The 21,497-nt window shown below is 39.2% G+C and overlaps 2 protein-coding genes across 7 annotated transcripts in view; both read left to right on the forward strand.

Annotated features, from left to right (window-relative positions):
• The window catches only part of larp1b (La ribonucleoprotein 1B), a 43,516-nt gene extending 38,140 nt beyond the window's left edge, over positions 1-5,376 (forward strand). For 3 of the 6 annotated variants that reach the window (XM_057859189.1, XM_057859192.1, XM_057859188.1), the window contains one exon: positions 4,587-5,376. In XM_057859189.1, coding sequence (XP_057715172.1) covers positions 4,587-4,772 — 186 coding nt within the window. In that variant the 3' untranslated portion in view covers positions 4,773-5,376. The remainder of the gene's footprint in view (positions 1-4,586) is intronic. The other 3 variants (XM_057859191.1, XM_057859187.1, XM_057859190.1) reach the window with 1 other exon arrangement.
• Positions 5,377-5,905: 529 nt separating this feature from the next.
• pgrmc2 (progesterone receptor membrane component 2) lies at positions 5,906-18,779 on the forward strand. The gene is made up of 3 exons (XM_057859193.1): positions 5,906-6,508; positions 13,676-13,831; positions 15,824-18,779. The coding sequence occupies exons 1-3, from the start codon at positions 6,151-6,153 to the stop codon at positions 15,928-15,930; spliced, it is 621 nt and encodes a 206-aa protein (XP_057715176.1). The 5' UTR covers positions 5,906-6,150; the 3' UTR covers positions 15,931-18,779.
• Positions 18,780-21,497: the final 2,718 nt, after the last annotated feature.

Consider the following 21,497-nt stretch of genomic DNA (forward strand, 5'->3'; position numbering starts at 1 on the left):
AATTTTGATGATCTTATGACAGTCTTATGACACCGCTGTCAAATAAAGTGTTACCTAAAAAAAATCAACGAATAAGCCGCAATGGACTATAAGCCACAGGTATCAAAATGAAGGAAACAAGTAGCGGCTTATAGTCCGAAAATTACGGTACTCTCCGCTTTTAACTGTTGAGTGCATGTGTTGGACGTCTCGCCGTGTAGCAGGAATTGCAGTAACCGGGTAGTATTCGTCGAGTGAAAGTGACAATCTATATCATCACCTCGAGCGTCCATTGCGTGCCTAAAACGTGTTTAGATTTTAGTAAAAGGGAACAATTGTGGCTTATTAGAGCCTACAAATCTTTAAGTCTGAGGCTCCCTGTAACAATTTTTTTTTCTTCTCGGAAATGTAAACTAGTTAAATCTGAATTCGATATCAATTGTAGACCACTACAACATGAGGCCTCAGTAAATACACAAAAGAGTTGTAAGAATTCGCGTCGCACATACTGTGAAACTGAAAGTCACAGTCATAAAGTCACGTATTGTCTCTTGACCTATAAATGAGCAACTGGCACACAGACACTGCAGGAGAGGAGAATGTTTATTCCATGTGGATTAGCGGCTTGATTTTGACAAATTTGAGGGCGATCGACTTTACAGATATTAGGCCCTTTGTCTTAAAGCTTTTATTGGAGTTTACACGTTTTCACTGATCAAAGCAGAAGGTTGCAGCAGTGCTCTTTGCTTTGTTACAACAATAGCCTTGAAACATACTTGCTAACATTGCAACTCGGAAATAAATCCAAATAACTGAAAAGGTCCTCATCTCCTCACTCCCATGATGTCCGCGGCAAATCGGCTCAAGGCAGAGGGGACATGATCACTTATCGGCAACATGTTTTAAAGAAAAGGGAAATTTACTGGGTGCACTCATCAAATTTATTTCTATAGCCCTTTACAAAAACCCGAAAGGTCCTCTAAGTCCTTTACAACAGCGATAATTACTATACACATGCAAGTGGTTGAGAAATTTACCGGCATTCGCTCAAATTCGAGGGGCAAGATCATGCACTCTGGATGGAGCCCTGCTGCAAAAGGACGCAGTTCTCGCTATAGTGGTGGTACAATTAATCGACAACCAATCGATTAGCAATTTAATCGACAACTATTTTGGTAACCAATTAATCGTTTAGGACTTTCTTCACCTTAAACTTTAAATTCTTGAAATTATTATTTACAACTGAGAAGTTATATGCTATATCAGATTTCTTCATTATATTTTTGTTAAGTCAAAGTAGAACATGAACAAAAATATGCTTTTACTCTGGAAAACAACAATTATTTTTGCCAATTTTCAGACACCTTAATGTCTAAACTAGCTTTTTAATAAGGCTGCAACAACTAAGATTAAAATGGATTAATAAATTAGTTCCCAACGAATTTGATAATCGATACAGTTGTAGACTAGTTAAGTCAGGAAGCTATAATAAAATCTTAATTTTGAAGGGAAAAGTCATCCATTTTGTCTTCATTGTTACTTACAACATGCCCAAAACAACTTCAGGTAAATTGTAAAGGTAATTGAAAAAGTTTCATTTATCAGATTAATCAATTATTTTAAAAAATTAATAATAATCATTTGTTACAGCCCCATCTCGCTCGTTCCCTCTCGACTCTTATCATGCTCTCTTCCCGTCAGCAGTTTCCTCAGTGGGGGTTTTTTTTTTTTTTTTTGGTTGCAAGCTCATGTCATGCTGACATCTCAGGGTGAGATTCTCAGCTCGTCTTGTTGCAGGTTATCAGCAAGGGTGAATACAGTGATCCCTCGCTACTTCGCGCCCTCAGTCCATCGCGGATTTTCAATTAAAAAAATAATAAAATAAATACAGATTAGCTGTCCCGAGCTGATTGTGCAGTCTCCCTCTCGCCTCCTTCCTCTCCCTGCTCTTTGTTCATCAGGCAGCGTGCGTGCACTGGAGTTGTTTATTACAGTTAATGATGATTGACGGATGCATGTGTCTGATCTTGCCAGAGTCTCGAACTTCTGAAGTGCCACATGCGTCAATCATCGTTTAACTTTTTAAACAGCTGCTGTGGCAAATCATTGTGTGTAAGTGAGCAGCTTCAAGTGGACTTGAGTAGACACAGTGAAGCATTTAATAAAGCCAATCATTTTTCTATTGCTACTTTATTCTTGTTTAAAAAGAATTTGGTGGGACAGTAACATGTTTAAAACCCATGATAATTATTACATTTAAAGTGATTTTTAAAAAAATATGAAAATTTGTATTTACATATTTTTTAAAATTATACTTTGGGGAAATAGTGAAAAAACATGTCGTATATGTATCTATTTCCAATGCTAAATCTGAATACATTGAACAGAAAAAAAATATAAGGTTTTCACGGTTTTTCACTTATCGCGGCGGGTTCTGGTCCCCATTAACTGTGAGAAACGAGGGATCACTGTATTTGCTTTTAACTCAGCTTGAACATTTCATGATACTATCGTTTCACCACGTGACAGGATCGTGACTTAATTTTTGTGATTTTGATATGCGTATTGTTACAGGCTTTACACACACGCGCATATATATATATATATATATATATATATATATATATATATATATATATATATATATATATATATATATATATATACAGTGCTGCTCAAAAGTTTGTGAACCCCCTCAACATTTTGGAATTTTCTATTATTTCAACCTGATTTCCTAATCAATCAATTCAGTAGTTTTTTTTTTTGTTTTTTTAACAGTTGTGTTGTCGAGACTAAATTAAAAAGAGTTTTCATCAACTGATGTAGGTGCAAAATTGAACTGTTTGGTCACAACCAAAACCGCCATGTCTGGCGAAAAGTCAACACTGCATACCACCAAAAGAACTTTCTCCCAACAGTGAAGCATGGAGGTGGGAATGTCAAGATCTGGGCTTGCTTTTCATCCTCAGGACCTGGACAACTCCACATAGTCCAGGGAATCATGAATTCTGAGGAATATTGTCAAATCCTAGAACATAACCTGACGCCATCTGTTTTGAAGTTAAAGCTTGGCAGAAGGTGGATCATGCAACATGATAATGATCCAAAGCATTCCAGCAATACAACCAAGGAATGGCTGAAAAAGAAGAAGATTCATGTTCTGGACTGGCCCAGTCAAAGTCCTGACCTAAATCCCATTGAAATGCTGTGGCGGGACCTGAAGCGAGCAGTTCATGCCAGACGCCCATCAAACCTCTCTCAACTGACTGCGTTCTGCAAGGAAGAATGGGCAAAAATCCCCCAAAGTAGATGTGAGAGGCTGATTAGTCACTACAGAAACCGTTTGGTTGAGGTAATCTCTGCAAAAGGAGGCGCAATATCCTATTAACTGAAGGGGTTCACATACTTTTGCACACATGATATCTGAGTTTTTCTTAAATCAACCACTTTTGTTAAATAAAGAATGACAATATAACTATTTCTTTTGTTTCAGTCCATTATTTGGAATGTCAGTATTGTGGATTTGGGTATAACTTAACATTTAATGAGGTTATTTTAGTTTTTTTTTACAAAAAATCTGACCATCGCTGTGGGGTTCACAAACTTTCGAGCAGCACTGTATATATACACACACACTATACACAAGAATGTGGTAAGTGAAACAAAACACTGTGAACTTCTTAATATAAAAAAAATGTTTTTATAATGTTTAAAAATTTGATAAATATTGGAAGGAGGAGGGCTCTTGAGCCCACTTATTGGCTACCATGATTGTGATGGAAGTCCATCGTTGTTGATGCCAGTCAAGTCATGGAAATCCTCGTTAGAAACCAATCTTGTTCTTGAAGGCCCAACAGAAAAATCTTGAAAGCTGCTCATGGATGTTGTTGAAAGCCACGAAGGCAAGATATGTTAGAACTAGGGCTGTCAAAATTATTGCGTTAACGGGCGGTAATTAATTTTTAAAATTAATCACGTGAAAATATTTGCCGCAATTAACGCACATGCCCCGCTCAAACAGATTAAAATGACACAACAGTGTAATGTCCATTTGTTACTTGTGTTTTTTGGAGTTTTGTCGACCTCTGCTGGCGCCTGAGTACGACTGATTTTATGGGTTTCAGCACCCATGAGCATTGTGTAATTATTGACATCAACAATGGCGGGCTACTAGTTTATTTCTTGATTGAAAATTTTACGAATTTTATTAAAACAAAAACATTAAGAGGGGTTTTAATATAAAATTTCTATAACTTGTACTAACATTTATCCTTTAAGAACTACAAGTCTTTCTATCCATGGATCGCTTTAACAGAATGTTAATAATGTTAATGCCATCTTGTTGATTTATTGTTATAATAAACAAATACAGTACTTATGTACCGTAAGTTGAATGTATATATCAGTCTTGTCTTCCTATTCCAAAAATAATTTACAGAAAAATATGGCATATTTTATAGATGGTTTGAATTGCGAGTAATTACGATTAATTAATTTTTAAGCTGTAATTAACTCGATTAAAAATTTTAATCGTTTGACAGCCCTAGTTAGAACGAGAAGTCCAGGAATGGGTTGAGCCCACATTTAACGCCTTCTTGTTCCCGCAGCCCCCAATGGGAGAGGAAGGAGGCAGGAGGAGACTGCACTCATCGTCTGCGGGGGACGATGCCAGACGTCGACGTCACCCCTCCAACTCTACCTCAAAAGCGGCGGCGTCCAAAGCGCAGCACAAAGACGGAGGAGGCCAGAAGAAGGCTACCGAGGAGCCCCGAGCCGGGAAGGACGCCCAATGAAAACATTTCTATCAGATGCATTCCCCGCATTTCGATCCTCAGTTTTGCCAAAATATCTGCCGAGACGGACGCCCTCCCGTGCCTTAGTCTGCTCCAACCCGTCTTAAATGTCTGTCTTAAAAAATAATAATAATAAAAAATAAAAGACGCGTTTTAATTGTGACAATCAAGTCCACACGTTTAATTAAAAACCCATTTTATGCCATCAGCGAGCTTTAAAAAGTCCCTCTCGACATAATTTATTCTTTTCATCGGCTTGATTGTGATGCTGTTGTCTTGGCTTTTGGCTTTGATTAATTTCTGCTGGAAAGATGGGTTTGAGTTAGCCGCATAAATGAAACCGAAAGTGTTTTTAACCTTTTACTGCGCTCAAAGTTTACTTTGTATGCTTTTTGGTGCTTTTAGTGCACTTGAATTGCTTTTTATTTTCCTTATTGCTTCAATTGACTTCAAATGGATGTTTAGGAGCTGAATGAGAAGAAAAAAATGTAAATACTATAAAAATATTTCGCTGTTATTTTATGATTTTAGGAAGTGATTGGTAGTGAGGGGGGAATGAGGGTGTGTGTGTGAGTGGTTTTAGGGGGAAGGGGTTAAAGTAATGCATGAAATGTACTGTAAAAATGCCCAAAAATATTAAATAAAAATGTGTATGAATGTACATTTTGAGAGTTTGTCTTACTGAGTCTTCAAACCTGATCAACTACAAATTGTGTCACATTACAGCAAGGAATTAAATTTTGGCAACACATTAGCATACTTATTTGCCTCAGGTATTTGCTGTTAAACTAAATTGGAAGACTTGGCGTGGACTATATTGAAAGATTTGGTCATTTAAAAATCCTTTTTTGACAGTAAGGATACGGATGCCATATGAGGACAAAAAACGTGGGCGGCAAACGTGTTGCCTTCACGAATCCCTCGTTAAACTCGATATCAAAATAAAGGACCACGCGGGAAAGTTGAGAAACTAAACACGTCACAATAGTTTTTTTATGGCAAAGTCAGTGCAAAATGGCGGCAGCGAAGATGTTCGTTTGCACAGATTTTTTTTCTTCAAAGGTGACAAACGAAGTGTTACGTGGTAGACTCTCAAAGTGTCTTGTGATTGGTTTACGTGACGCCAAAATGCACGTCACAACGAGGAACAGTAAATTAGTTTCAGCAATTTTTTTATCTGTCGATTGTCCCTTGATTCGAAGTTTGAGTTTAAAAAGCAGGGGAAATGGCGTTGTCAAGTCAACAAGCTGAAGATGCCAAAGTGGTGTGAGAAAATGGCCATCCCGGCGTGGCCTCGCTATCGCGCTATTTTCCGACAGCCCCGAATGCGGCGCGGGTCGAGGGGCGGGTAGACGGGACCAGACGCTAACCGTGCAGTATGGCGGACGATGGAGACAGTTGGAGCTCTCCGCTCGACTCCGACGGCGGCGGCCGGGAAGCAGCGGAGGAGTCCGGAGGCGGCGGGGGGTTTAGCCTGGGCGCCGCGCTGCTCAACCTGGCGGCGTTGCTGGCCGTGCTGGCGGTATGCGCGGCCCTCTACCGCCGCTGGGCCAGGCGAGCCGGGGCGGACGGCGCGGCCCGGGGCGACGAGGCCTCGGCGCTTCCCAAGATGAGGCGGCGGGACTTGACACTGGAGCAGCTGCGCGAATACGACGGGCTGCGGAACCCCCGCATCCTCATGGCCGTCAACATGAAGGTGTTCGACGTGACCAGCGGGAAGAAGTTCTACGGGAAGGGTACGTGTAACGTGAACGTCTCGCCGCTTGACACGTCTCATTCGGACGTAGAGTAGCTTCGTGAATGGCGGGCTGGCTTTGCTCTGTTTTAGTGAGGGCTTTTGTCTTTTATAAAGCGCGACCAACACTAGACTTTATTAACGTTGGCTCTCGTCGAAACTCGTTGAAACGGACACTTTCATGAACGAGTTAAGCTAGTTTACATGGAGCCAATTGAGCGTAAAGCGTCTTCGTGAATGGCGGGCTTGCTTGGCTCGTTGTGGTGGCTTTTGTGTGATGAAGGAGCGAGCGCAACCGCGCGTTGGCTGCCTGAAGAAAAGGTGCGACATTGGACGGCTTTGCGAGGCAACAGGCGATCCCACAGCGCCAACTTGGAAGGCTAACGTTAGCTTGTTGACATACACTCGCTTTCTTTCCGTTGGAGTGTTGAAAATAGGCAATATCCCCTCTTTGAAACCCTAAATCTAGTTTATACCCCATATTTAAAACGCAGACCTTCGCTAGAAACCCTTAACACAAGATCAAAACTTCCAGTGATTCATACTTTGAAGTTCATACCTTGAAACCTTAAAACTTCTTTTTCTGTTATGAACCATTTGGATAGCTCTAACAATGGCTGGAAAGTCTTGCTTGGATGCCTACTAATAAAGTAATAAAACCTCTCCTAAAAAAACCTAATCTGGATGCGTCAACCATTAGTAATTACAGGCCAATATCAAATCTGACATTCCTGGGGAAAATTATCGAAAGGGTTGTGTTCGAACAGATCCAGACTTTTATGATGCAAAACAATCTTTTTAACTCATTTCAGTCTGGATTTCGGCCACAACACAGCACCGAGACCGTGCTCATCAAAGTCCTAAACGATATTCGTCGGAATACAGATGCAGGCAAATCATCTGTTCTGCTACTATTGGATCTCAGCGCCGCATTTGACACGGTTGATCACAACATACTACTCAGCAGATTGGAACAGTGGGTAGGGCTTACTGACACTATTCTTCAGTGGTTCACATCCTATTTACATGATAGAGATTTCTTTGTGTCAATCGGAAACTATCAGTCAGAACGAACCAAATTCACGTGTGGAGTCCCTCAAGGGTCAATTCTTGAACCACTCTTATTTAACATCTATATGCTTCCGATAGCTCAGATAATGGAACAGTATGACATCTCCTATCACGCCTATGCAGATGACACACAACTGTACATTTCTGTGTCCCCACATGATTATAGTCCCTTAGTGTCCCTGAGTAAATGAGTAAATCAATGAATGGATGTGCCAGAATTTTCTCCAGTTAAATGTGGAGAAGACAGAGGTGATCATTTTTGGGCCAAAAAAGGAAAGGTCAAAGATAAGCAGCCAACTTAGCACAATGTCACTTACGGCTACAAATCAAGTCAGAAACCTTGGCGTAATTATTGACTCAGACCTAAAATTTGATAGCCATCTAAAGTCCGTCACTAAATCCGCTTATTACCACCTAAAAAATATAACCAGAATTAAGGGGCTTCTGACTCAACAACACATGGAAAAACTTATGCATGCCTTCATTTTCAGCAGATTGGACTATTGCAACGGTATATTTACGGGTCTTGATAAAAAAATCAGTCAAGAAGCTGCAGCTAGTACAGAATGCTGCAGCCAGAGTCCTCACAAATACAAGGAAGCTGGACCACATTACACCGGTTTTGAAATCGCTACACTGACTTCCAGTGAGTCAAAGGATAGACTATAAAATACTACTGCTCGTCTACAAAACACTTAATGGCCTTGGACCAAAATACATGCTTGACTTGTTACATTCCTATGAGACATCTAGACCCCTAAGGTCGTCTGGAACCGGTCTTCTGCATGTTCCAAGAACAAGAACCAAGCAGGGTGAGGCAGCATTTAGTTATTATGCTCCTCACCTCTGGATCAAGTTACCCGAACGTCTGAAGTTTGCTCAAACTGTTAGCTCTTTTAAATCAGGGCTAAAAACGCTTTTGTTTAGCACTGCATATCCATAACTGTCTATATATTTCAATCTACCTGCTTTCTATTCCTCTTGTGCTTATCTCCATTGCTGATTTCAATTATTATTAGTAGTAGTAGTTTTTGTTTTATTTTTATTTTTGTTTTATTTTTATTTATTTTTTATTCTGTGATTAAATGCGATCTTTTGTCTTGGTTTTTACGTTGTGTTGATTTAAATGTGATTTTTATGATCTTCATGTGATGTAAAGCACTTTGAATTGCCTCGTGTTGAATTGTGCTATATAAATAAATTTGCCTTGCCTTGCCTTGCCTTACTACTTTCCATGCCAAAGACTTGACTAGTTATACACGTAACACTGGTTAAAAGTAGAGGTGGAAATCTTTGGGCACCTAACAATTCGATGATGATTCAGAGGCTCCGATTCGATTATAAATCGATTACTGATCCCCCCGCGCTTTTAATGTTTTGTACATTAGTTCCAAAATTGTTCAAAAATTTCAGGTTAAACCAAACTACTCTTTCAGTATCAAGTTAACAGTTAATAACAGTAAATAAGATACTGAAGTCGCCATTCTGTATTAGCAGCTTTAAACTACATTCAATTAATTTCATGTTGTGAATCAACCGTTAAAGTCTGTCTACTGTCTACTTTCGACATGTCAGTTTCATCATTTAAAGATAAAGTCAAGATTTTGCCGGTTTAGGAGTATTTTAGATAAAAAGTTAATTAGGTTCGCTACAGCAGAGCCTTCTTGGGAAGTCTATTGCTTTAAGAGGGCGGCTGTTTACGGAAGCCTGCAAGTCTGTCATTTCGCATCTAGTTCTCAATACATGTTCTAACGCCGCCGTCATTTCACATCTAGTTGTATATATATGTGATATCTATTAAGGGTGTAACGGTACATGTATTTGTATTGAACCGTTTCGGTACGTGGTGCTTGGTTCGGAACGGAGGCGAACCGAACGAGTTTCTGACATAATGTAACCCTTACTTTTCGAGGCTGTGAGTCGATCGGATTACAGTTTCTTTGTGTAGATTATAATTACTCCGTCTTCTCTACTATAATGAGGACCAACACAGTAGGACAGTATAACCCAGAAACGTCAACGGCGCGACAACGTGGCCGCTGTAAGAACGCAGTGAAACGCGGGCGTTAAAATCAATCGGCCAATGCACACCAGTCGCAGTGCGGCCAGATGCGGCTCAACACGATGCACACGCAAAGAACGGCAGAGTTTATTATTTGACGCGAGACGTGACCCTCCTGCGTCAATATACTACCGGTAGCTAGGATCGGGCAGACCGGAAGTCACTCGTGTAAAAATACGGTGGATCCGGTCGATTTTCAAACTAATATGCAATCGTAACTCACTTTTGAGTCCATCAGATCTCTTGAGTGGTAGATCGGGGCACAGTTGACTTGTCTTTGTCGATTTACTGCTGTCTTCTCTGCTATAATAATAACCAACACGGCCCCATGTTCAATACAAAACCCTCCTACCACAACAAAACAAGTAGGAACTAATATTCACATAGGAACTAAAGTTATGCAACATAAAATATATAATTAAATGAATACTACATTACATTTGTAAAATATAAACGCATAATAAATAATAGCCCATTTAAATAAAATAAATTGAAATTCGCTAAAACACCTGTAATTAAATAATAAGAATAATACAGAGATCCTGCTTACACAATTAAATTCATTAATTTCTGTGTGGCGCTTTAGCTTGAGAAAATCCACCAATAAAGCTTTTGAAAACCGTTCGTAAGGGAAAAAAATGATTCACTGAGGCATTTCATTTGTAAAATACATGTTAAAATCTTTGTAGTAGGGATTGCTTTTCTCTTAAGCACAGGACTTTTTTATTCTTTCTTTCAGAAAGCTGACCAATACGCAGTGTCTGAAAGGCAAATTGTTGTTGGATTATCTTTAAATACCCGCTACTTTTTGAGCAGAGTTCTAGCTTTGTATAGGCTAATGTTCCTATTGTTGAAAGCACAAAGGTGTGTAATAAACAACTAGCACATTTATATTTTGCATTTTGTTTTCTTACTGTACCGAAAATGAACCGAACCGTGACCTCAAAACCGAGGTACGTACCAAACTGAGATTTTTGTGTACCGTTACACCGCTAATATCTACCGTAGCGGTATGTGGGCGTATGTTTGTAGCAACTAGCAACTGGGCGTTGTTTGTAGCGGCTGTCTGCTGCAGTCAGGTATCATTGTTTTTTTTATCCAGCGGCATGAGTTGAACATGATATTTACTCTGGGCCTGTTCCTCATTGCATCCTGATGACGGCGCTGACTGTGTTTTAATTCCGCTTTACCTGATATTATTCAATAATCGGAATTTGGATATTTGTGAATCGTTCTCGAGGAACGGAAATTCCTCACACCTCTTATTAAAAGCACTATTTTGAATCCCTAAACTTGCCTGAATCCAACTAACCTACCTGAAACTGTAACTTTCTTTGAAACCATATGGCAAATCCAGTATCTGACCTGCTCTGGTATGTATTTGACAACTTGGCAAGAGATTATTATATTTATAGCTTGGTTGAATAAGGTGGAAAGCCATAATATGGGGTATTTATTTTACCTCCCAGGTCAAGTATGTTGTAATCTTTTTGAATGAAAGTGTGCAGATGGAAAACGAGTCAGCAAATGTTATCTTCTCACTTCGCACATCTAATCTGCACTGATAACGACACACGCTTCACTAACCATGCAAGGATGTGTGCAAAAGTAACTCGCTACTTGTAAACCAGAAATTTACTGGTGACAGGCTGAAATTCTGAAGACAAGGGAATTTTTTGATAGTTGATTATTCAAGTTTTTTTTTGCAGTGAATCCACTCATGGGGCTCATATAGAAGTTGTGTTCTAGGATTTCAGGTGCAACATTTTATCTGCAAACAGTGCATAGAAACTGAAAACTGAGAAAAGTTTTGCTATGAATAATTTGTAAAAATGTAAGTGTACAATTGTTTTCAAAGTAAAGCCGATGTTTGCAGTAATTTTATTCAAAATCATAAATATACAAGAAATTATTATTTTTAAAATATTGAATAAAACATGTTAAAACTAGGAATAAGAATATAAAAATGAAAATTAAGATGCTGATTAGGATTTGGACAATTTAGGTCAAATATTTTTCAATGATTAATTTACTCAAAACAGTTGTCGAATAGTTTATTAATAAATGGGACTCATTTTAGTCTATTAAAAAAAATAATCAACTGATGAAATTACACCATTTACAGGAGAGAAAAAAAGTTGCTTGCTTGTAATCATTTTATTTGTGTTGATTGGGTCCAAACTAAATGGAAAAAGTGCCGCCAAAAAAGGTAAACGTTTGGTTTTGCTAAAATTAGAGGCTATACTCAAAATTTTCTATTTTATGTTATGTAATGCAGAAAATATTTGTTGAATGTCATTTCTTGGTGTTTCAGGTGAAACTACGAAATAAGGAGGAACATGTACACCTATATATATATATATATATATGTTAGAGCTGAAACGAATACTCGAGCAACTTGAGTTTAAAAACTGATCTGAGTAATTTTATCCACCTCGAGTAATCATTTAATTTTGACAGCTCTAACCGTCACGTTTTGCCCGGACTACTTTTAATGCGGGACAACGCGCTGATGTCACGTGCGAAGAGGAAGAAGCAATAAAAAAAATAATACATACTTACTGCAGCCGACAGCCGCTACAAACGACCCCGACATTACTAAAAACTAGCCCGCATGATGCTACGGTGGTAGCAGGTAGCGTCTGATGCGTCTCATAGAGATCACATGTATGTTGAACTAGATGCGAAATGACAGTCAGCGGCGTTGGTAAACAACCGCCATCTTAAAGCAGTAGACTTGTAAGTGCTAATAAATAAGATTAACGTTACTGTCACTCGCTCACGTAACGTTAGCCCTGAGAAGGGCTAGGTTTCTATTAACTATGACCACTGTCGATGCGTGGCTAACGTGTCTTACATACAGGCTTTATTTAATCTGTGAAAACATAGCACTGTAGAGTGATGAGGGTGTAAAATAAAAACTTAATAATGCTAACTGTCAATTGTAGCTCAGTAGTCATTGCTGGATAAAACACCAAGTAGCACTGGTCCCTAATGTGCTCCAATACAGCAGGTATTATACATTTTATTTTGAACACTGCAAAAACTCAAAATCCTATCAGGACTTACAGTTTAGACTAACTTAAAACTTAACTAGAACTTAAAAATGGCTTGACACAAAGAGAAATTCAATTGAAAGACGTGGGAAAAAAATCCTAACTTTTAAGTGATGTGTGTTATCAAGCGTAACGGCATTTTTAGGTAAGATATATATATATATATTTTTTTTTTAAATAAGATCTAAAAGTTTTTTGAGTGAAAGCAGTGAATTAGTCTTTTTTTTTTTAATTCTAGCTACAATATACATCGAAAATAAAGACATTGATTGACTGAAAATGGTTCAAGATTAGATGAAATGTCTTGTTTTCTCATGTATATTTATAATTGCTCTTCACCTAAAAATATATTTGTTTTATCCGATTACTCGATTAATCGATAGAATTTTCAGTCGATTACTCGATTACTAAAATATTCGATAGCTGCAGCCCTAGAAGGATCTCTACATCAGGGCCTTCCTGAGAGGTCTACTGCTTTAAGATGGCGGCTGTTTACAAACGCATGTAGTCCTTAAAAGATGTTCGCAATGCAGCAGTGTCTGTCAATTGCATCTAGTTCTATAATATGATATCTACCGTGTCATGTGGGCGTAGTTTGTGGGCTATGGCTGCAGTCAGGTATTATTGGAGCCACCTAGCATCGCGGTTGCAACGGCGTCTTCCCCACTCCTGCTCAGCTCTTGTCCCCGTGAGTCCGTTTCTCTCAGACTTTTTTTTTATTCAACCAACTTAGTAACGCATAGTAACGCACGCCTTTCCCGCCTCAGTAACGGTAACGGCGTTGCCAAGATGAGAAAAGTAATTAATTAGATTACTCATTACTGAAAAAAATAACGCCGTTAGTAACGCCGTTATATTGTAACGCCGTTATTAACAACACTGGTTACATAGTGTTATTAGAATGTTAGACCTAGTTTGTTTGTACCTGTTTTTTTATATATACATATTTTTTTGTTTTTGTTTGGCTAACTTTTTTCAGAGGGTCCATATGGGATCTTCGCGGGTCGGGACGCGTCACGAGGTCTGGCCACCTTCTGCCTGGAGAAAGACGCCCTGAGAGACGAGTACGACGATCTGTCCGACCTCAGCGCCGTTCAGATGGAGAGCGTCAGAGAGTGGGAGATGCAGTTCATGGGTACGCCGTCTCAGCAGCACAGTAACGGGGAAAAAAAATCTTTTCGTCCTCTTTGAGAAACTGGAATCACTGGTCGGCAGTTTCAATGGCAGCCACAAACCAAAATAGATGGGAAACTTCAAAGTCATCAATTTTTAACACATTGACTGCCATTAACAGTGATAAATGTCTAATCAATTTGAACTTGGAGAGTCAGCAGCACATGAATGAACTGTCATTCACTGACAACCCTCCCACCTCAAATGGACTGAACATTTAGTAGTGCCAAACTTCAAATTAAAAGTAGAAGGATGAAAAGAGCCGTGTGATTTGACATCTATGATTGTCAATGACACTGAGTGTTAAGATTGATGTTTAAAAAAAGCAAATGCAGTGCTGGCCAAATGTATTGGCACCCCTGCAATTCTGTCCGATAATGCTCTTCCTCCCAGAAAATGATTGCAATTACAAATGCTTTGGTAGTAATATCTTTGTTTATTTTGCTTGCAATGAAAAAAAAAAAAACAAAAGAGAATGAAAAAAAATAAATCATTTTTGATTTCGCACAAATCTCCAAAAATGGGCCAGACAAAAGTATTGGAACCTTTAGCCTAATACTTGGTAGCACAACCTTTAGACAAAATAACTGCGAACAACCACATCCGTCAGCCATCAACGAGTTTCTTACAATGCTCTGCTGGAATTTTAGACCATTCTTCTTTGGCCAACTGCTCCAGGTCTCTTGAGATTTGAAGGGTGCTTTCTCCAAACTGCCATTTTCAGATTTCTCAACAGGTGTTCTATGGGATTCAGGTCTGGACTCATTGCTGGCCACTTTAGAAGTCTCCAGTGCTTTCTCTCAAACCATTTTCTAGTGCTTTTTGGGTCATTGTCCTGCTGGAAGACCCATGACCTCTGAGGGAGACCCAGCTTTCTCACACGGGGCCCTACATTATGCTGCAAAATTTGTTGGTAGTCTTCAGACTTCATAATGCCATGCACACGCTCAAACAGTTCAGTGCCAGAGGCAGCCAAGCAATCCCAAAACATCAGGGAACCTCTGCCATGTTTGACTGTGGGGACCGTGTTCTTTTCTGTTTTCTCGTTTTTTCCCTATAAACTCTATGTAGATGCTTTTTCCCAAAAAGCTCTACTTTTGTCTCATCTGACCAGAGAACATTTTCGGCTTTCTCAGATAACTTTTGGCAAACTCCAGCCTGGCTTTTTTATGTCTCTGGGTCAGAAGTGGGGTCTTCCTGGGTATCCTACCATAGAGTACCTTTTCATTCAGATGCCGACAGATAGTACGGATTGACTCTTTTGTACCCTCGGACTGCAGGACAGCTTGAACTTGTTTGGATGTTAGTCGAGATTCTTTATCCACCATCCGCACAATCTTTCGTTGAAATCTCGTGGCAATTTTTCCTTTCCATTAACATTTAGGGAGGTTAGCCACAGTACCAAGGGCTTTACACTTATTGATGACAATGCGCACGGTAGACACCGCAACTTTCAGATCTTTGGAGGGACTTGTAGCCTTGAGATTGCCCATGCTTCCTCACAATTTTGCTTCTCAAGTCCTCAGACAGTTCTTTGGTCTTCGATCTTTTTTCCATGCTCAATGTGGTACACTTTAATCCATTTGATCTGTGTGTGATTTAGTTATTGCCACCACCTGTTATGTGCCACAGGTAAGTAACAAGTGCGGTTAATTACACAAATTAGAGAAGCATCACATGATTTTTCAAAGGGTGTCAATACTTTTGTCTGGCCCATTTTTGGAGTTTAGAATAAAAATGTATACACTTTTAGAAATAAAATTTGGGGGCAGATATTGTGGTGAATATATGACAAAATCAGTAACTGATTTGAAATTAATATTTTACTAGAGTCCCACATCAAGTTTTCATCAGTTATATTGACTTATTGTTGTGTTTTTTTTCTCTTACATAATCACAATTTTTTTTGCTGTTCCTCTTCTTTGATTTATATGTTTTGTGGGGTATGTTTCAGAGAAGTACGACTATGTGGGTCGGCTGCTGAAGCCCGGCGACGAGCCGTCAGAGTACACGGACGAGGAGGACGTCAAAGACATCAAGGAGCACCCCAAACACGATTGACTGCCTCCTGACTTCCTTTCTTCTCCCCTGGGACCGCCACCTTCATACCCCCCCTCCATCCCCCACTTCCTCTCCACCTTCTGGATGGGCTTCAGGAAATCATCATTTTCGTTTTCGTCGTCCGGATTGTGACAGCCTGTCAATCATTTCATTCTCGGGCACACGTGTGACAGTACCAAAGGTGGAGGCAGGGCGGCGCTCTCTTCTGGTTTGTAGTCTTTGCACTACCGCTTGATGTTTGTCAAAACCCGATTGTAACGGGCTACCCGATTGTGACTGCTCATCCATGAAACGTGCATCACCTTCCAGCCATGACGACCCTTTGTGTGCCGTTTAGTGCTTGAACCCCGCCCTACCAAACTTTCCGTAAAATGCATTAGCCGTCATCCGGATTTGACCCTGCGCATGCGCGAAATGTGTCAAGTCCTCTTCAGCCACAATGGCAGTATAATTATTTATGTGATAAATTCCGACATCCAATACGCTATTATTTTCTGAATTTATCGCGAATGTATATTTGTCGACTACCTGATTGAGACGGAAACCTGCATCATTCAAACATAAAAATGTATTATTCTTCAACCGGTCAGGCATGTAGGTTAACGAATAATATTTTTCTGTCGTTCAGTCTGTGAGCTGGACTGCTGAATATATTTTATGTAAGTTTAAAGTTCAGAAATTCCATTTTTATGCATGCACATGTGTTGTACAAATCAGGTGTACCTCACATGCCCTACTGGTTTAGAATCCTATCACGTATATATTAGGGGCAGGAACCTCTGCGTAACTTTTGATACAATACGGTTTGCAATACAAGGCTCAGGATAACGATATCTCACAATATGGTGATATAACAATTAACCATACACGGGTCAGGAAATGAATGTCCGAAATTTGTACGAAACTAATATTCAAGAGGAAAAACAAGCTAATTGTAAATGGTAATATGAACTTTATTTTTTGCACTGTCGCAGTTAAAAATTTTGTCTACGTCACAGACTATGAAAATATTTCAGTACAACATTTCTGTGAATACAGCGACACTATATTATTGCAACATTCTTGTAGTGCCATTGACGTTGTTGGACATTAGATTCCTTTTGACTGGGAGGGCCAAATGAATGTTTCATTCGCTCCTCCCAGTCAAAAGGAATTGATCGTCTAGCGCTGTCAATGGTCGGCAGTGAGTTAGGAATTGGAGAAGTCCCGATGCCGATTGTTTTTGGCTTCTAATCTGATCACTTTTTTTTTTTTCCCCAAGGTGTTTTGCTGATCTGATATCCGTATTTTTAGACCAGTAAAAATAATGCAAAGAAATGTTACCAGTAAACGACAAAAAAAAGTCGTATTAAAGTGAGCTCTGCTGGTACCTCCTCAAGAAATCCTCTGTTTAAATACTGCATTGCACAATGCTCTGTTACTATCATTCTAAAACGAAGTACATCAGTCCCATTCAGCGGACATGTATGCCTAGTGGTTTAATTTAGAGCAGCCAAAAGCATGATGGTACTGGCACCACGCGGTTAAGCGATCGGAACTGATCTTGTGACTAAATCCAATACTGTAACATACCCCAAAAATAGATGTATCGGGTGCTAATACTGAGTATCGGATCGGGAAATCTCTTCAAGGAATTGCCTCAAAAATGCTCGTGTTTTAGTGACATTTTGTTAACATTGACAAATTTTGGTATAATGGAAAATTTTGCTAGCAACCTGTTGGTTCCTTTGTCAAACAATGACATCTTTTTAAGACTATACATAGATTTTTGGTGGGTGCATATTTATGAACTATTAGGAGACAAAGTAGGATATATGACCACATCGATATGTTGTCTCACCCCTAGTGTATATAGTGCCGTCACTGCTTGAGAGAAAGTGATGCAGCATGGTGCATACAGTCATAATTGGGTTGCCCTTCGCAATCGGGTAGTAACAACGTTAAAGGGGGCGGTTGGTCACATGGTTTGGAATTAAGGGCGGGGGCTGAACTCATTGGCTGCTGTTGACGGTGATAGACCAATCAGAGTTGCTTTAAAAAATACTTTTGTTACTTTGACCACACTAACTTTGGCATATTATGACTTAAAACGCTCAAATTTGGGAAAACACCTCAACAACCATCATACAGTTTATTGGCTTAATGTTAACGTGAGGCCATGGATTGCTTTATAGCCCCTCCCAACATCTATTGCTGTCAATGGCACTGAAAAATTATCATTCATTCACTGCCAGTCTTATCGCTGTTAATGGTAGTGAATGAGTTAAAAGTGCTGGAGATTTGTGTTCCTAATCAAGTTGTTTACAAGCCGGCTACAAGTCTGTAGACACCCCCCCCAAAAAAAAAAAAAATCCTCTGGTGGTCCCTTTGCCCGCTCCAAGTATTAGTCGTGCCTTATTAGCTTGGTCAGCCCCGGTGGAAGGCGCCCCCACCCTCTCAGACCCCCCTCCCAATTAGTCACGTTCACGACTTGTAAATAACTAGCGCTTAGGAGTCAGTGTTACTGCCATATTCACGTAGGTTTATTTTTTCTTGGTTTTCCTACAACCAAGTCATAACTGATCCACACACGGCCCCTCCCCCGTTTTCCACTTTCTATGTTTGTATGTTAGTTTCGGGGACGGTTGCAGACGGTGTATATAAGAAACAATATCCATCATTTTATTCAAGCATGTGCAACAACAGTGAGCTCGGCCCCTTTGCCACAGTGTCACCTATTTAAATGTCCGCAAAGTGTGTGTGAGTAGGTGTGGGTGAGTGCGTGTGTGTGTATATGTGTGTGTGCGCGCGCGCCAAGCAGGAAGGGAATTGTTCACGCATAATAAATGTTTTGGTTAATAATTGATTCTTTGGCTGGTGGTTATTTGGCTTAAAAAATCAAGTTGACTTTTAAGAAAATGTTGAAGCCGAAATGGAAGATCAACAGGAAGTATGGATGGAAATCTACCTTCGGTATTTGAAATTGAAATTCTAACACACATTTTTTTGTCATCTAAATTCAGCTTGAAAAAAAACAGCAAAAGTCTTGAGAAATTCAGTTGCAAAAAATTAAGTTACCATTACCCAAAAAATTCAGTAGCAAAGATTCGGCCGCCAAAAATTTAGTAGCAAAAATTAGGTCGCAAAAAATTTAGTCACAAAAATTTTGGCCACAAAAACATCTGTCACAGAAAATTCACTGGCCAAAATTTCGGGCGCAAACAAATCAGATTTTTTTGGAGCAGTATTTTTGTGACTGATTTTTAAAAATGTTAAAACGTTTTAGAATTCCCCAGTGCTGGGAAAAAAAAAAAAAACTCCGGTGGCATGATTTACTTCCAGGATTATCAACCTGTTAGGAAGCATCAACCACAAGGTTAGAATGGTGCTCAAGACTTGCTCCAGGAATGTTGATGTAAAGTGGGTTCTGTGTTCTCTCATGATAAGTTTTTGTTGGATGATAAACACACAAATATATATGGCGGAAAACACTCAGGTGACTTGAAGTTCCACTCTGGGACCCCCAATTTGTGCAAATTTCAAAATTGTCCAATATGCATGTGTGATACATCATTGGAAAGCTTAAAATCTCAATTTTATGGGGGAAGAAAAATTTTGAACAGGAGGTAGTTTATTTTTTTTAAACAGCAAAACCGTAACTGAAGGTGAGGGCTTAATTAAAAATGCCATTATTTTTAACGAGACATCGCGTACTTACCTCTTTTTGGTCCAAAAACTCCATGTAGCATCTATAACCAATTGTCAAGACACAGCTGTGAATGGCCACAGCCGGATTTTTGGGGGATTTTATGGGTGAAACATGGTAAAATAACAAGGGTCACGATGCAGAAATTGCAGACATCAAGGAGTGGTCAAGATTTTCTTCATACAGTGCCCTCCATAATTATTGGCACTCTTGAAAAAGATGTGTTTTTTAGCTTCTAATATATTTTTTTTTAATTCAAATAATACGGGACAATGGAAAAAAAAAACTTTTGCCAACAAAACAAGGTCTGGGGACTGAGATGGCCATGGGAGGAGCTTGATTTTGTGTCTGGTGAACCATTTCTGTGTAGATTTGGCCATATGTTTAGGGTCATTGTCTTGCTGAAAGAGACACAAAAATACACACGGTCCCAGGCTTCAACTGGGACCGTGTGCTTTGGTCAGATGAGACCAAGATTGAGCTTTTTGGCAACAAACACTCTAAGTGGGTCTGGCGTGCCACGAAAGATGCGCATGCTGAAAAGCACCTCATACCCACTGTGAAGTATGGGGGTGGGTCAGTGATGCTGTGGGGCTGTTTCGCTTCCAAAGGCCCTGGGAACCTTGTTAGGGTGCATGGCATCATGAATGCTTTGAAATACCAGGACATTTTAAATCAAAATCTGTCGCCCTCTGCCCGAAAGCTGAAGATGGGTCGTCACTGGGTCTTTCCGCAAGACAATGACCCTAAACATATGGCAAAATCTACACAGAAATGGTTCACCAGACACAAAATCAAGCTCCTCCCATGGCCATCTCAGTCCCCAGACCTTGTTTTGTTGGCAAAAGGGGGTTGTACAAAGTATTAGCACCAGGGGTGCTAATGTGACACACATTGTTTGATGTCAAATATTTTTTTCTTTATGTGGGATTTTTTCCCCACTGAATGAATGCACTTGTATTGAAGGTTGGATTTTTCTCTTTTTTTCTATTAAGGTCCCATATTATTTGAATTAAAAAAAAATTTAGAAGCTAAAAAACACATCTTTTTCAGGGGTGCCAATAATTATGGAGGGCACTGTATATTTACCCTTTTAAACATTTTTTTTCTATTCAATTTTTCTATGTTTGGATCGATTATTTATCATCTAAAATATTAGGGAAAATGCGACAGTAAAAAAAAAAAATACAGTTAAGCAATAGTTATGAAGTAGATATCTGTGACTTATTTACGGACGCTATTTTTTTCATTGTGATATAATTTGTTTACAAGTTTAAAATATGCGAGTGAATAATTTTTTTTTTTTTTTTTTTTAAACTACCGGTAAATATTAGACATCAATTTATGATTCTAAGCTGAAAATGATAGGCATTTCGAATAATAAATTACTGACCTTTTTATGGCTTGGTTGAAACAAAAGCGGTTGGGCGACATCTGTAAACGGGGGTCTCCAGGGTAAAACGGACAAATTAATTTAAAGAGGGGTGCAAGAGCAGAAACTGCTTTTTCAGCCTTGTCTGTTTTCCGCCATATATTCAAAACTGGCGCGATAAACACTGGTATATCATTGATTTTATTTTTTTGTTCTTTACTGCCAGCATAATATCATAATTTATAAATTAATCAAATATTTGAGGGTCATGAAAAAATAGATTTAGTGATTTGATGAGCCATTTACCATCTATCTTTTCTGTCTTTAACACAGCAAGGACATCACGATGGAAAGGAGTAAAATATATAATTTAAAAAACGCTGTTTTAAACTTAAGGTTTTTATATATGGGAATAAACTGTTCGTTTCACAAAAATTTAATGCTTGGACTCCCGTGTCTCATCGGTGGACTGTTGCGCATGCGTAGTCCCAGGTCAGTAGTTAGCGGAAG

The sequence above is a fragment of the Corythoichthys intestinalis genome, chromosome 15, assembly GCF_030265065.1.
Source record: "Corythoichthys intestinalis isolate RoL2023-P3 chromosome 15, ASM3026506v1, whole genome shotgun sequence".
In the NCBI taxonomy this organism is placed as follows: domain Eukaryota; kingdom Metazoa; phylum Chordata; class Actinopteri; order Syngnathiformes; family Syngnathidae; genus Corythoichthys; species Corythoichthys intestinalis.